Below are 16,353 nucleotides of genomic sequence, written 5' to 3'. Positions count from 1 at the left end.
GAGAAGTGACCAATAAGCCAGAATGTTGGGGGGCAACCTAAACAGCCCAATGTCTTTGACGGACTAGGTGTGAGCGAGCAAAGGCGTAAGGATGAAGATCTGAGCGATGTTCTCAATGATGGAAGGGAAAGGCACAACGAGTATTTCCCCCAGCACCGGTCGCTCCAGCAGTACCAGATGTTGTACAGGCCCAGTCAGATGCCTTGAACTAGGCCGTCCAACAACTGGTTGGGAACCGGACATCCTGTATAGAATTTGATCGGAGAAAGGGCACCCCATTTGTGCATAGAATTGTTGTGGTAGAGACTCCAAGAAAATTTAAAATGTCGGTCTTTCCCAACTTCACTAGATTGGAGGATCCTGTATCTCACGTTAACAAATTCGAGATATAGATGGACATCCAAAAGGTGTCAGACGATGCTTGGTGCATAATTTTTCTGGCCAACTTATCTGAAACTGCTCAGGAGTGGTATTTCAAATTCCCTTCGGCCAGTATAGTTTCTTGGGAAATGTTCGTAAATGAGTTTTATGGACAATTCTATGTTGGATAAGCACATCCAACTGAGGCCAACCAGGTGGTCGAAATACATCAGAAGGAAGGAGAGACCCTGAGGGGGTATATTCAACTATTCATGCAAGTAGCTGCTAGGGCCAAGACAGTTGGGGATGAGGGAAAGATGTTGGCTCTCACTGTTGGGGTACGATGCCACTTATCCCTCTGGAGTAGTTTACAAAAGAATGGGGTCAAGAGCACTCATGAATTTTTGGATTGAGCAAACAGGTATATCAAGCTCGAGGAGGCCATCACCAATGAAGGAAAGTCTCCCACAGATGACTAGGGCCAGAAAGAAGATCCCACCAAAGTCGCCAATGGATCACGGAAAACCAATGGCAATGACAAAAATAATGGCAATAATGGGGGCAAAAGGGAGAACCACGAGCCGACAATGTCTGATAACAAGCGCCCGAAACAGAATAGATACGAGCCAAGGTTCACCAATTACACAGCCCTAGTCGATAGCCGAGTGGAGGTATACCAGGAAAGTCATACTACTGTTCCCTTTAGGCGACCAGCCCCAATCAGGAAAGATATATCCAAGAGAGATACTACCAAGTTTTGTCATTTTCATAATGACTATGGCCATGACACCAACGAGTGCAACCAGCTCAAGGATGAAATTAAGTTCCTTATCAGACAAGGAAATTTGAGGAGGTATGTGCGAATGGCTGGAGGTTCTCAGCAAGAGGCTCAAGGAGGCAACGAGCAGGCACCTATATGCCAACGCTCGCCTCCTTTACAACTAGCTCTAGTTGTTGGTACATTATTGACCATCTGTGAAGGACCACACATAGCAAGTGAAAGTGGGAAGGTAAGAGAAATGGATGCCAGAACCTTACGTCACGATCAGGATATTGAAATGCTAAACGTCGAGGAGCGAACTCCTAAAAAAACTCGAACAGAGGAAGAATCAATAACTTTCTCCGAGCTAGACGCTCAGCATGTTTGATTTCCCCATTCAGATCCTCTGGTCGTGGATGTTCAGATTGCCAACATGATGGTCAAGCGAGTGTTGGTGGATACAGGAAGCTCGGACAACATTTTGTATAAATCTTCACTAGAAAGGATGAAATTATCAGTGCAAGATTTTGAACCATGCAACCAAACCATTTATGGTTTTTCTGGCGAAGGACTCACGCCAACTGGGTCAATCAGGCTTCCAGTCACAGCAGGGGCTACACCTGTGAATAAGACATTACTCGCTACTTTCATAGTAGTTGATTGTCCTTCTACATATAATGCTGTGATTGGAAGGCCCATTCTCGTCAATCTGCGGGCAGTGACCTCAGTATGGCATCTGGCCAGGAAGTTTCCGACTGACACAAGAATTGGATGCGTGTTGGGAATGTTATAACTCCTCGATCATAAAAGCAAAAAAAGGCAGATTAGGAGAAAAAACCAAGAAAAGGTTGATGGTGACAAATGAAATACAAGACCAATCAGGTGAACAAGTCACCAAATAGGGTGTTTCCCAAAGTGAGGATAGGGATTTAGATCCTCGCTTTGGGGATTTTGAAGAGAATGTTGGACCCGTGGAAGACCTTGAGGAGGTCCAACTAGAAGAGGCAGATCCGACCAGGGTTGTGAAAGTTGGTAAAAACTTAGAGACAACAACAAAAAACAAAATGTTGGAATTTTTGAAAGAGCACCAGGAGGTGTTTGCCTAGTCGCATAATGATATGGTTCGGATAGACCCAGTGGTGAACAACCATGTCATAAATATAGATAAAAACTTTCTACCCATGCAACAAAAAGAAGGCTGCTCGACAAAGACAGATCAAAGGCCCTAAAAGAAGAAGTCGAGAAGTTGAGAGAGAATGGATTCATCAGGGTAGCGTTTTATCCATCTTGGGTCTCTAATCCTGTACTATTTCCCAAGCTGAATGGAAAGTGGAGGACATGCGTGGATTTTACAGACCTTAATAAAGCCTGCCCGAAGGATTGTTTCCCACTTCCAAGAATCGACTAGCTGGTCGATGCTACATCAGGGCATGAAATTTTATCGTTCATTGATGCATACTCTGGATACAATCAAATCAGTATGCATCCACCCGATGAAGATCACACTAGCTTTTGAACAGATACGGGACTTTACTGTTATAAAGTAATGCCCTTCAGTTTGAAAAATGCTGGTGCGACTTATCAGCGACTGGTCAACCATATGTTCAAAGAGCTGATCATCGTTAACATGGAAGTATATGTCGATGAAATGCTGGTTAAGTCAAAGAAGGCCGAAGAACACATCAAGGACCTGCAAGAATGCTTCAACATCTTGAACAAATATCTGATGAAGCTGAACCCTCTCAAGTGTTCCTTTGGTGTTGGATTATGAAATTTTTTGGGATTCATAGTAAATTCACGAGGAATCGAAGCTAATCCAAAAAAAAAAATCAGGCACTGATCAAGATACAGTCTCCTGCCAAGATTAAAGATGTTCAAAGCCTAACTGGAAGAATTGCTTCCCTGAGTAGATTCATATCCAAGTCAACGGACAAGTGTGTTCCATTTTTTAATCTACTCATGGGCAACAACAATTTTGAATGGGCAGAAGAATGCGAGCAGGCCTTCCAAGTGATAAAATCCCACATGTTGCAACCACCGATTTTTTCCAAACCGGTCGAAGAAGAAACTTTGTTCATCTACTTGGCAATCACAGAGTATGCTACTAGTGTTGTTTTAATCAAAGATGAAGACAACATTCAGAAAGCGGTATACTATGTAAGCAAGAGGCTAGTGGGGGCAGAATTACGGTATCCACCAATAGAAAATTTGGCCTATTGCTTGATTATGGCCTCTAGAAAGTTGCGACCCTACTTTCAAGCTCACCCCATCGTGGTACTCACCGACCAGCCATTACGACAAGTCTTGCAAAAACCAGAAGTCGCTAGTCAGTTATTAAAATGGGCAGTTGAACTAGGGCAGTTCAAAATTTCTTATTCTCCACGAGAAGCTGTGTAAGGACAAGCTCTAGCAGATTTCGTCACAGAATTCACCGGACTCCCAGTTAGTGAACCAATAGTAGAAACTAAAAGTCAAAATCAATCTCCTGCCTGGAAGTTGTTCATAGACGACTCTTCTAATGGGCACAATGCAAGAGCAGGTTTGATTTTGATCGCGCCCGAAGGACATCGGTTCCATTGTGCAATCATATTTAACTTTACAGTGTCCAACAATGAAGCCGAGTATGAAGCTCTGCTCGTAGGATTAAGACTAGCTAATGATACAGGTATAAAATCACTAGAAATATATAGCGATTCACAGCTAGTAGTTAATCAAATTATGGGAGAGTGCCAACCTAGGGGTCTCAAGATGGTTTCTTATTTGAATAAAGCAAAGGACTTGTTGGCACAATTTGAAAAGTATACTCTCCAACAAGTGCCTTGGGATCAGAATTCAAATGTTGATGTCTTGGCCAAGTTAGCAAGTGCGAAAGATGCCGACGCCTTGAGCATAGTACCAGTTGAACATTTGTTGGCACCAAGCATTCAGATACAAGAATCCTCACTAGTGACTCAAGCGACAGACACGTGGATGACACCCATCATCGAATATCTCGAACAAGGATTGCTGCCAGCAGAAAGAAACAAAGCGAGGATGCTTCAAAGACAATCGAATCGATTTATTATGGTCGATAGAATTTTGTATAGATGAGGATACTCATTGCCTTTGTTACGGTATATTTCTAAGGAGAAATCCAAGGAACTGATACAAGAGGTCCACGAAGGTTTCTGTGGAGATCACGCTAGGGGGCAGAGTTTGTCGAAAAAGATCTTAAGGCATGGGTACTTCTGGCCTACCATGAATGAGGATTCTATGGATTTCATTCAGAAATGTGACAAGTGCCAAAGATTCTCAAAGATACCACAAGCAGCCCCTAATGAGCTCAAACAGATGCAAAGCCCATGGTCGTTCGCAATATGGGGGATTGATTTGATCGGGTCTTTACCCACAGGAAAAGGGAATGTCAAATATGCAGTAGTTGATGTTGACTACTTCACAAAGTGGGCTGAAGCTAAGCCACTAGAAACAATAACGACCAAGAAAGTTTTGGATTTTGTTGTCAAGAATATCGTGTGTCGATATGGGTTACCAAGGAAAATTGTCTCAGATAATGGCACACAATTTGACAATGATCTTTTCACTGATTTCCGCGAAAGGCATGGAATTATAAAAAGTTTTTCATCTGTAGCTCATCCACAGGCAAATGGACAAGTCGAGGCCATTAACAAGACTCTGAAGGACACACTAAAGAAAAGGGTCAAAGAAGCAAAAAGGGCATGGCCAGAACAATTACCAGAAGTACTCTGGTCGTATAGAACATCCCACTGGACAACAAGAAGCCATACGACATTTTCCTTAGCCTATGGGTATGAAGTCATGTTGCTTGTTGACCTAAATCCACTGTCACATAGAAGGCTATCATACGACCAGAGCACTAATGACCAATTATTTATGGAGTCTTTGGACCTAGTTGATGAAAGGCGCGAGCAAGCTCAACTTCGAGTAGCAGCTTACCAACGAAAGGTCGCTCAATATTTTAACTCTAAAGTACGTGAAAGAGAGTTTAATGTAAGGGATTTGGTACTTAGAAGATTTTTTCTCAACACTCGCGATCAGACTGCCGGAGTGCTCGGACCAAACTGGGAAGGTCCGTATCAGATTGAAGAAATCCTTCAACCAGGCACATATAAACTTGCTTGCTTAAATGGAGGTCTCATTCCTTACTATTGGAATGGAGAACACCTACACAAGTATTATCAACGAACAATTCTTTTTAAAGAATTGGCTTGTATTAATTTTACTTTTTATAAGTTTTTGAATAAGGGCTAGTCCATTATATGACTGGTAGCTTACAAGTGTAAGATCAATCTTTGATCACTTGTAAGCTAGTTATTCTTGCCAATTATTGTATTCTTGCCAGTATGCTAGATATTTTCTAGAGATATTTCATCTTATATTTATGTAAAATGTGTAATTTCCATTATTATTCAGATATGTTTGTATTAAATGTAATTATGGTCCATCGGCCCATAGGTAGATCCTTAATCATATAAATAAGACTGAAAGGGCTCATGAGAGGGATCTTTGGAGACTGAGAGAGAAAATAATTGTTCTTACATAATTCTTTGTATCTATTACTAAGTTTCTGAAACTCAGTGAATCCTTATTTACTGATCCCAGGTTCCCTTTACATTAATAAGAACAATAAGTGGACGTAGGTCATTACCATCATTTGGGGCCGAACCACCATGAATTCTTGTGTCATTTATCTTCTTGACTTGAATTCATCTAATTTCTATCGTTTTATCTGACTCCGTATCGTTGAGCAAATTAATGGTCAACAGTGGTTTAGAAGAAATCTTTGCAAACTTCAGAGCCATTGCTGGGAGAATTCGAGGAAAGGATAGGGCTTTTCAAATGAAATTGGGGCAAAAGAGTAAGAAGACAAGTAAGAGTGAAAAAGATTTCGTCGAATAGGTAAAGTAAATTTTTGAATTATACTTAGTATTTATAGAAAATTGCATTTGAAGTGTTTAAGATTAAACTTATTGTTGATGTGATAGGCATAGCTAGAATTGTTGATTACATTAATTAAAAGCGAATTTCCTACGATCTTCAAAAAAGAACGCTCAATTACAAATATTTGGCAGCTAAACATCGTCCTTAAGTTGATTGTGCTCTATTCACGTTAAGGATAAAGGGTAATTGTGAGGGTATTTTCTGCCAATATAAGAATTTTCCCTTTCATAAATAAATTTGAGGAAGTTGTCGAAAACACGCATTTCATTCATCAATAATCAGAGGCCATGTCGAAAACACGCATATGGAATACCAAAATTTGCATTTGCTCTTCTTGACCATGAGTAGATTTAGTTGGGGGAAAAATACCTCCGCCATTCTGTATTATACTTAATCAATGACCGAAGAAAGAAGCATATTTTCTAGTGTCTCAGTAAGTTGAAAAGGAAAAGGAGAAGGAAAAGGGCAAAAAATGAGAGGGAAAAAAAAAAGAAAAACACTGAGGTTGCACATTTGGACAGTCCTAGCAAATGCCCGCCGCGACTGTCATGAATTGGAGCTTTATCTTTTTCTTTCAAAACCTTGGCCAAGCTAAATTCGTGAGTTTCGAGTGCCACGTGTTGATTTATGAGTGCTTGAGTAAAGGATGACAAAGGTAAGTAAAACACCTCCCTCACATTATACATTCGTACATATATATACACACACAGACATCTCTCTCTATCACCCTCAAAATAAAATAAAAGAAAAAAATTAACTGAAAGCCGAAGATGTCAAGCGCAAGACTCCAACCAACAGCTTGTGCTATGCTCTCCTCCACAATCAAGCACCACTGCCTTCGACCTGTTCGAAACGGCGTCGTGTTCTCCACCACCAATTACCACAGTCGAACCAACAGGCCCCTTTCTGTCTCAATGTCCGCCTCTGCTCCTCCCACCCCTCTCGAAATTTGCGTCAAAGCTTCCATTACCGTCCCTAACAAGCTCGGCGACTGTAAGTAATTTTTCTCTTTTGTTTTGTTGTTGAGAAAATGTAGTACAGTGAGGGAGAATTTTAGTCTTCAATATGTATGTATATACATACATACATACATACATATATATATATATATATCTGTAGTGCTAGTTCATACCTATCGAAAATTTGAAATATGTTGTTCTAAGGATTATGGCCTTGAGTACTAATTTTTTAAATTAGTGACAGCATAAACCGCTTGTGAAAATTGGTGAGGCAGGAGTAGAAAAATTAGGATTGAATATATTCCGACCTGTGTTAATTTCAATGTTTATAAAGGCTCCATAGTTATAATTGTTTTGTATATTTCTTCGTATTGAGAGAAAGAATTTGTGTAACATTAGTTGAACTTAGATTTATGATTGGACTTATAGGGGTGGTTTATCGACTTAATTTTTTGTATTTTTTATATTTTCTAGGTCCCTTTTGCCAAAGGGTGTTGCTAACATTGGAGGAAAAACATCTTCCTTATGATTTAAAGTTGGTAGACTTGGCCAACAAGCCAGAATGGTGATTATTTTGAATCAATACCTTTCGTTAACTCCCCTAACATGTCTAGCTGACCCGAATAATTTTTCAGTTAATTTGTTTGTTTGTTTCATTTTGTTTCTAGGTTTTTAAAGATAAACGCAGGTGGTAAAGTTCCTGTAATTAAGCTTGAGGAGAAGTGGGTTGCAGATTCAGATGTTATCTCACAATCATTGGAAGAAAAGTACCCTCAGCCACCTTTGGGAACCCCACCTGAGAAAGCTTCAGTGTATGCTCCATGACTAGCAATGATTTATTGATTTAATCCATACCCAAAGAACCGTGTTAGATTTCACATTTGTTTAATCCTTCTTTCTTTTATAAGGTTTCTATATCATTAAAGTAACATCAGTGACACACACAAGATGTCAGTACGTAGAATTGACTAGAATTTTTTAAAATTCAATACATCTCAATAGAAGGAGTATAAGTCGTTCGAATTAAAATCATGCATTATTGAAAAAATGTTCTCTGGGAAGAATTTTTTTAAATTATTACTAGAATACTACATTGAAGCTATGTACAGAATGTGTTTTCAAATCTATGGAATATTTTATATGCAAAAGGTGTATAATGTTTTAAGACTCCAAATTTATTTATGAACATTGCCTGCCATTGAAAATTCCTCGATGACTTCTAATGTAACATAGAAGGTTTGGCTCAAATGTGTGTTCTGTCAGCTTCATTTTCAAATTAGCTAGATTGTCTAGGATTTATGTTCAAGGGTTACATAATTTTATGATTAACACTTACGTTATGCAATCCATTTACAATTTTTGTATTGTGGAATGTGGAGGGGTAACAATAGTATTCTGTTGCTTTCGAACAACTGTAGAATTAAGTCTACTCTTTCGTTGCATTTCCAGGTTATTGTTATATTATAGTAAAGGTTCCTCTATTTCATTATCTGTATGTATTTTTTTTTAGGGGTTCAAAGATCTTCTCTACATTTATTGGCTTTCTTAAAAGCAAAGACCCCAATGACGGAACTGAGCAGGCATTACTTGATGAACTAAGTTCTTTCAATGATTATCTCAAAGAAAATGTGAGATCTCTTCCCTTTTTTCTGTTTTTCTTTTTCTTTCTTTTTTTTCAGCCACCACTGCATTCTGAGTTCTGCCTCTCATTTATAATTGAGTTTCTTTTCTTCTTTGAAGGGTCCTTTTATCAATGGGAAAGATGTGTCTGCTGCTGACTTGGCCCTTTCACCCAAGCTGTATCATCTAGAAATTGCTCTGGGACATTATAAAAATTGGTCTGTTCCAGATTCCCTTCCATATGTGAATTCATACATGAAGGTATGTTCTATATGTTTATTAGAACTTTAATAATTAATGTGTTTACGAACTGTATTGTAGAATCCACTAATTCCTTTCCTCCCCTTTTCTTCATATTTTTACAAGTAAAATTACTGTTTCTATTTTCATTCAAGTAATCTGCTTTGTTTGTACTTTTCAAACTAAAAATTGAATTAGGAATTCGTCATTGTGCAATTAATATACCAAGGCACAAAATGAATGATAAGGAGAGTTATGGCATTTGATACCCAGGAATTTTAAAGCCTGGTTCTTTCCTTGAGCGAAGCTCTCAATATAAATAACGTGATGATTATAATTCCCTCCAAAACAGAAAATACACACGCCCCACAAAACTAACAGCTGGAATAATGTTAAAACTCCCGAATGATCTGACACATATTACATGCTCACTGTCCAGCTACATAAAGCTATATCACTACCAAATCCAGCTGAGTTTGGTAGACTTAGTGTGTTTTATTAGCAGCGTACATAAAATATGGGATTTTGTCAGAGCAGTATGAAATATTCTTTCTCAAGCTTCAAATCAGGGAGAAAATGTGTTTGATACCATTCTAAGCTGACATATTTACCACTAACTCAACTATTGAAATGGTTGCATTTTTAGATGAGCCAACTTTTCATCTCTTACAGAACTTGCATGGTTACATGTAATCTACGTTCATATGCATTTAATTTCTATTAACGTTTTGGTCAATCACTAATCTGTCCTTTTGAAGTTTTAGCTCCACTAATGTCAAGCTAATTGTAAGAAGTTTGACATAATATTTTTATTGTATGTTTATGCATATGGCACAAATTACTCTTATGTCCATATATGTGGTGATGTATGTATGTAGTGATCTTGACTTTCTTTCATGCAGAACATGTTCTCAAAGGATTCATTTACTAAGACACGTGCACTGCCGGAGGATGTTATAGCGGGTTGGCGTCCAAAGGTCGTGGGTTAAATTTGTCTATAATGTGTTTTATAAAATATGAGAAAACAAAAGTATATTTATTTGAAATTAGGCAATAAAACCGTGATCCGTGCTATTGTTTCATTATTTTTTTCAAAAAACAAAATATACATTTATTTAATTATTATTGTTGTTATTGTTGATCTTTGGCTTTTTAGTAAAAAAAACAATCAATGTGGTGTGAGGATTTATTTCTTATATTGTGGTGTATATATTTTTTATAATTTATTTTACTAAATATAAAATTTTGTATCTTCAAATAAAATTTATAAAAGGAGAATTTATATTACCAACATGTTTTGTTCCTGTCTAGTTACTTTCTAGTGTATACATTTATATTTATATATCCTCATCTGTACATTTCAATCTAAAAAATTATTAAACACCACCATAATAGCTGATGGCATTGGAATTTTGATATGTGTTTCAATGTGTGTGGAGCAACCCAACCCAAGTATCCATCCAAGTTCCAATTGTAGTTGTTTACCTAGTGTTGGAAATGAGAATAAATTTCTCAGTTCAAGAACTTCAGATGAATCTCGGTAAATTAGAGATGAATCTAAGAACACAAATCAGTAAGATTAATTATCAAATAATTAGAAAACGAAAAATATGAAAGTATAAATCAACACAAGTATATATACTAGTTCAGAACAAGATCAATGTGATTTTGAACCTAATCCAGTTTTAGGAACCACTATCTCTTCTTTATTCAATCAACGAAATGAGTACAAGACTTCAATGGAATTTCTTGGAACAATCTTGGACCAAACTCTCTAAACACTCAATCACACAGGTATTTTCCTCTCAATCCCTGAGCAAGCACTTTCCCAACAGTTGTGCTTCTCAATACAGTTCCCCAAACCCAGCCCTCACAACCTTTTTCAATACTCAATCTTGATTTCCACACTTGAGCTCTCTCTCTCTAATCTGGTGTTTCTGCTGTTTCAACTGAATTTTCTCTGTCTTTCTCTTCTTTGTTTTTGTGTCTCCTAACAAGCGAATCCAACATGTCTTTTTATAGACCAAGGACTGAAAGTTAATGAGGTTGTTATGATAATTGAGAACCAAACAACCCATTAATAGAATTAGTTGGGATTTGGAGAAACTACTCCCACAAATTCCACCTAGATTCTTCAAATCACAACCTAAATAGAATTCCACTTGTAGAGATAGTGACCCTAGAGTTCCAGCATTAGTTACCAAGGTTGAGCAAGTTTAAGCAATGCTTAAACTTGTTCACAGATAACACTTTAGTTACCATATCAGCTGGATTATCCTTACTTGCTGCATAGTCTGCATCTACAAAACCTTCAAGTGTAACTTTCTGATCCATCTACTTGTATCTCAGTCCCATCTCAGTAGTTCCCTTTAGATATCTAAGCAGCCACTTAAGAGCATTCCAATGCTCTAATCCGGGGTTGGACATAAACCTGCTAAGAATGCTTAGAGCATGTGCTATGTCTGGTCTAGTGCTGACCATGATGTACATTAAACACCCTAGTGCCATAGCATAAGGGACTTTTTCCATTTCCTTTGTCTCCTCGATAGTCTTTGGACTTTGATTTTTTGAAAGTACAAGTTGTCCTCCTAGAGGTACTGAAACACTCTTTGAATCCTGCGTGTTGAATCTCTGAAGTGCCCTCTGAATATAACTTGCTTGTTTAAGATTCAGAATCCCATCTTTTCTGTTCCTTGTCACTTCTATCCCAAGTATCTTTTGGACTTGACCGAGCTCCTTCATTTCAAATTCATCTTTCAGCTTGTCTTTGATGCCTTTTATCACTGTCTTGTCCTTCCCCATAATGAGCATATCATCTACATATAGTAAGAGAAAAACTGAAGTAAATTGCTCAAGATTTTTGTAGTATAGGCAATGATCAAACTTTGATCTAACAAATCCAATGTCTTGAACATAGGTGTCAAATCTCTTATTCCATTGTCGTGGTGACTGTTTAAGTCCATACAGTGACCTTCTAAGCTTGCACACCATCTTTTTGTTGCTTGATTCCACCTGAAAACTAGGTGGTTGATGCATATAAATGTCCTCCTCTATAAAACCATTTAAGAAGGCAGTCTTGACATCAAGTTGTTCTACTTCTAAATTTTGTTGTGCTGCAAGAGATAGCATCAATCTTATAGTCTTATACTTTACTACAGGTGAGAACACTTCATTGAAATCGATTCCTTCCACTTGTGTAAACCCCTTTGCGACGAGCCTTGCTTTGAACCTCAAAGGATCATCTTTACTCAGACCTTCCTTCACCTTGAAAATCCATTTACATGAAATCACTTTCTGACCTTTTGGTTTTGCAACTAAATCCCATGTTCTGTTTTTGCTGCACTGATGCAAGTGCACAAGCCACCAAGTCAGCTTCAGCATATCTTGCTGGAGATTGTATAACTCTTCTCTCTCGATCTCTTGCCAGTTGATACGCAGATAGATCAGGTTGTTGTTCTGTTGCATCTAGCTCAGTTTCAGATTCACTTTGGTCATTCATATCAGCAGTAGCTTGAGTATTTCCTTCAAAGTTTCTCAGCTTAACTTCAAACTCAGCCATGTTCCTTTCACTTGTTCCACCTGCATCATTTGAAACACTAACTATCTCAGCTTTCAAGTGAGGAAAATCATGCTCATTAAAGATAAAATTTCTTGAAATTATAATTTTAGGCTTACCATTTTGATTAGCACAAAGTCTATAACCTTTAGTTCCTATAGGGTAACAAAGAAAAATTCCCTTGACATATCTAGTGCCTAGTTTATCATTGGACTGGTGTGCATATGCTGCACAATCAAAAACTCTCAAATGTTTCAAGCTTAGGGCTTTTCCATACCACATTTCATATGGAGTTTTCAAATCTATAGATCTGTTAGGACTCCTATTTATCAAATAACATGCAGTGGCAAGTGCTTCTCCCCAATAAGATTTAGACAACCCAGAACTTACTAGCATACACCTAACCTTATTCAGTAGAGTACGATTCATCCTCTCAGCAACTCCATTCTGTTCTGGAGTACTAACTACTGTCCTATGTCTAGTGATACCATACTCATTGCACAACATGTCAAACTCATGATTTATAAATTCTAAGCCATTATCGGTTCTAAGAGTCTTAATTCTAGAGTTTGTTTGATTTTTACAGAGGTGATATGAAGATTGACTATATGAGTATATCTTAGCTTTACCTTTCATCATCTTCAGCTCTTGTAACATTCCTTGAACCATATTGCCTCTATGAATGCTTCGGTGGTGGCCATGAACTCAGCTTCAGTTGTTGATAATGACACCACTGACTATAGTTGGACTTCCAACATATGCAATGTCCATTTGTTGTTTTAGAATGAATCTTGTTATGTCTTTAGATGAAAACATTGACAAATTCAATAAAATCATTGCAGGTTTGGCAAATGTCGAGCACAAGGTGGATGAGGAAAGCCAAGCAATAATCTTGTTGCGCTCATTACCAATGGCATACCAAAAAGTGAAAGCTGCAATAAAGTATGGAAGAGATATCATCTCACTAGATGGAGTCCTTGGAGCATTGAAGTCCAAAGATTTTGAACTTCAGTTGGAGAAAGAATCCAAGAAGGATGAAGCTTACTTTGTTCGTGGAAGATCAACAAAGAGAAGCTCTTCAAGAAGCCATACACCATTTCACTCACGTTCTAAATCAAGAGGAAAGGATTCAAGAACATGTTACCACTGTGGAAAGGCAGGACATATCAAGAGATTTTGCAATCTGTTAAGAAATCAACAAGGGTCCAGATCAAACCAGGACCAGAGAAGACCCATCTACAATCAATTTCATAATGAGAACAAACACCAACAAGGAATGAAGTCTCGAAATGATTTAGCTGCTGTAGTAGAAGGAGAAGATGAATGTGTCTCAGAAGGAGAACTTTTCTCCATCTCAAAAACCGCCATGACAAGGGAGTGGATTCTTGATTCGGGATGAACATTCCATATGTGTCCCAATCAAGAATCATTTTTTGATTATAAAGAAATTAATGGTGGTAAAGTACTAATGGGTAATAATGTTTCTTGCAGGGTCTATGGCATTGGCAAGGTAGCTGTTAAACAATTTAATGGTGAGGTCAAGGTATTGACAAATGTGAGGCATATACTAGAATTGAGGAGAAACTTGATTTCTCTTGGATCTTTGAAAGATGATGGATACAGCTACAAGTCTACAAATGACATCTTGAAAATCACTAGTGGCTCTCTAGTAGTGATGAAAGGGAAGAAAGTTAATGGATTGTATGTACTAGAAGGAGAAACTGTAGTAATTGCTGAAGCATCTGTTGTTAAGACTCAGGAAAGTGGAATGCTTCTGTGGCACCAACGGATGAGACATATCAGTGAGCAGGGGCTGAGAGAGCTTCACAAACAAGGAAGCATAGACAGGTTGAAGACCTGTGCATTACCTTTTTGTGAAGCATGTGTATTTGGAAAGCTGCATAAAATTAAATTCACTGCAGCAAAGCACAATACCAAAGGAGTCTCGGAGTACATTCACTCGGATTTATGGGGGCCTAGCAAAATACCAACACACTCAGGTAAGCATTACTTTCTATCTATAGTAGATGATTATTCTAGATGTGCTTGGGTATATTTACTTAGGACTAAAGATGAATGTCTAGAAAAATTTAAAGTATGGAAAAATCAGGTGGAAAATCAGAGCCAAGTTTCAGATCAAAACGGGAGAAGAAAGTTCAAGATCCTAGAGCTTCCGCAATACAACTGATACAGAACACAAGCTAGAGGACTATGTCAACCATGGCCAAGTTCGAGCTTGCGAAATTTGATGGTACAAATGATTTCTCATTGTGGAGAGAAAGTTTTAAATGAATTTTGGTACACCAGAAAGTAGCCAAGATTCTTGGAGATCAGAAGTTGCTGGCTGATAAGAAACCTGAAGAAATAGCTGAGATAGAAGAAATGGCCTGCTACACCATAATCATGTACCTATCAAATGGAGTACGGAGGAAATTGACTTCAGAGACTACGGCAAAAGGATTATGGGATAAGATGGAAAAATTATATTTAAAGCCTTCTGTTTCCAACACCTTGCTATCAAGGGTCATTCTATTTGACCATGACATAGACTTGTATAAACATAAAAATGTACCTTGGGTCTATTTGCTCTATTATTTTTTTCTTCTTCCATATTTTTTTTTTCATTAATATTCTCAAATTATATTCCTCATTAATGATACGTTTTTTTTTTTCATTAATCAATAAAAATGTATCATTTTTAAGGGAATAATTTCATTAGCAAGACTAAATATCATCCAAAGCAGTGTTTACAACATAATTGAGATAGCCAGGCCACCAAATACGATCAGAATCCTTAGAGAGAGCTAATTTTGCAATAGAGTGAGCCATTCAATTAGCTTCCCTTGGACAATGACTAACTAATATTGGTAAAGCATTACATTTGGCATGAATATCACTAGCTACCATACCATAGTAGAAGGCATTCGAATATTTTATTCTTGGGGTGGTTGATTGCATTGAGGTAGTCTGATTATAAAACAATTGAGCTATGCCCCATTCTTCTAGCAACAATTGCCCCTTTTAGTAAGGTATTGATTTCAGCTACCAAAGGACCAAACTTGGCCTTCATTGGACACCCAACATACGCCCAGACAACTCCATTACTATCTCGACATACTATGACAAGTGATAAGTATTAAATTTGTCTATTTTTAATTCATTATTCTTCTATGATTACACACTTGTTTTATTTATTTATATATGTTTAATTAGTTTATTTTGTGTTTTTAGAATTTCCAAGACATTTGGATGAAAAATAATGAATTCTAGATTTTTACATGTAATGGTTAAGCTCAGAATTACAAGTATGAAACTGCACACTTGATTTTGACAATTTTCCAATTGCTCTTTTTGGAATCTTTCTAGAAATACAAGTTTTAGATCTTTTTCTTAGATTTTCATCGCTTTTTGAATCGTCCAATTCCGAGCTAGATTGAGGAAGTTATGGTTAAAATACCATCAGTGGCTGCAGTTGAAGAAACACGAAAAAAAATGAAGAAAAAAGCACGTGTGCTGAAAATGGTCATTGGCCGCGGGCAGCCTTATTCCAGGCCACGACATGGGGGATAGAACGCAGTGGCCGTGACCATTATAAACCACTTGCCACGGCCCGAGCCCGATAAATGCACCAAATCGACTCTTGTGGCCGCGACCAGAGATTAAAATTTTCTTCAAGGGGATATAAAAGGTATTAGGGTTAATTTTTAGAATAACATTGGATTGCAAATTTTAGAGTCTAGAGCGGCATAGGAGAAGAAAAGACATCGTCATCTATATTCTTCAATCTAGATTTTCTTTCTTCTCTAAACTTCTTTATTTTCATTGAATATTTATGTTTGTGATCATGAATTAGATTATGGAGTAGTTTCATTTTAGGTTAAGGGTTATTTCAAAACCCT

The 16,353-nt window shown here is 37.6% G+C and overlaps 2 protein-coding genes across 2 annotated transcripts; both read left to right on the top strand.

The window, feature by feature from the left end:
• Nucleotides 1-6,789: 6,789 nt before the first annotated feature.
• LOC133818627 (glutathione S-transferase DHAR3, chloroplastic) lies at nt 6,790-10,094 on the top strand. The gene is made up of 6 exons (XM_062251623.1): nt 6,790-7,072; nt 7,513-7,603; nt 7,707-7,850; nt 8,549-8,666; nt 8,779-8,919; nt 9,801-10,094. Exons 1-6 carry the CDS (start codon nt 6,850-6,852, stop codon nt 9,885-9,887), a joined length of 804 nt encoding a protein of 267 aa, XP_062107607.1. The 5' UTR covers nt 6,790-6,849; the 3' UTR covers nt 9,888-10,094.
• A 3,201-nt stretch (nt 10,095-13,295) lies between these two features.
• On the top strand, nt 13,296-15,072 carry LOC133816359 (uncharacterized mitochondrial protein AtMg00300-like). Its single transcript, XM_062248900.1, has 2 exons — nt 13,296-14,454; nt 14,565-15,072. Exons 1-2 carry the CDS (start codon nt 13,863-13,865, stop codon nt 14,657-14,659), a joined length of 687 nt encoding a protein of 228 aa, XP_062104884.1. The 5' UTR covers nt 13,296-13,862; the 3' UTR covers nt 14,660-15,072.
• Nucleotides 15,073-16,353: the final 1,281 nt, after the last annotated feature.

This window comes from Humulus lupulus, chromosome 2, assembly GCF_963169125.1.
Source record: "Humulus lupulus chromosome 2, drHumLupu1.1, whole genome shotgun sequence".
Taxonomy (NCBI): Eukaryota; Viridiplantae; Streptophyta; class Magnoliopsida; order Rosales; family Cannabaceae; genus Humulus; species Humulus lupulus.
The sequence above is the reverse complement of the archived record's forward strand: the minus strand, read 5'-3'. Positions and strand labels throughout refer to the sequence as shown.

What these genes read in the sequence shown, in the direction of transcription:
- LOC133818627 (XM_062251623.1), top strand. Translation starts at nt 6,850, where the DNA reads ATGTCAAGCGCAAGACTCCAACCAACAGCTTGTGCTATGCTCTCCTCC. An exon ending in CCCTAACAAGCTCGGCGACT is followed by an intron (nt 7,073 to 7,512) that starts GTAAGTAATTTT and finishes TATATTTTCTAG; the next exon opens with GTCCCTTTTGCCAAAGGGTG. An exon ending in CCACCTGAGAAAGCTTCAGT is followed by an intron (nt 7,851 to 8,548) that starts GTATGCTCCATG and finishes ATTTTTTTTTAG; the next exon opens with GGGTTCAAAGATCTTCTCTA.
- LOC133816359 (XM_062248900.1), top strand. Translation starts at nt 13,863, where the DNA reads ATGTGTCCCAATCAAGAATCATTTTTTGATTATAAAGAAATTAATGGT. An exon ending in CAAAATACCAACACACTCAG is followed by an intron (nt 14,455 to 14,564) that starts GTAAGCATTACT and finishes TGGAAAAATCAG; the next exon opens with GTGGAAAATCAGAGCCAAGT.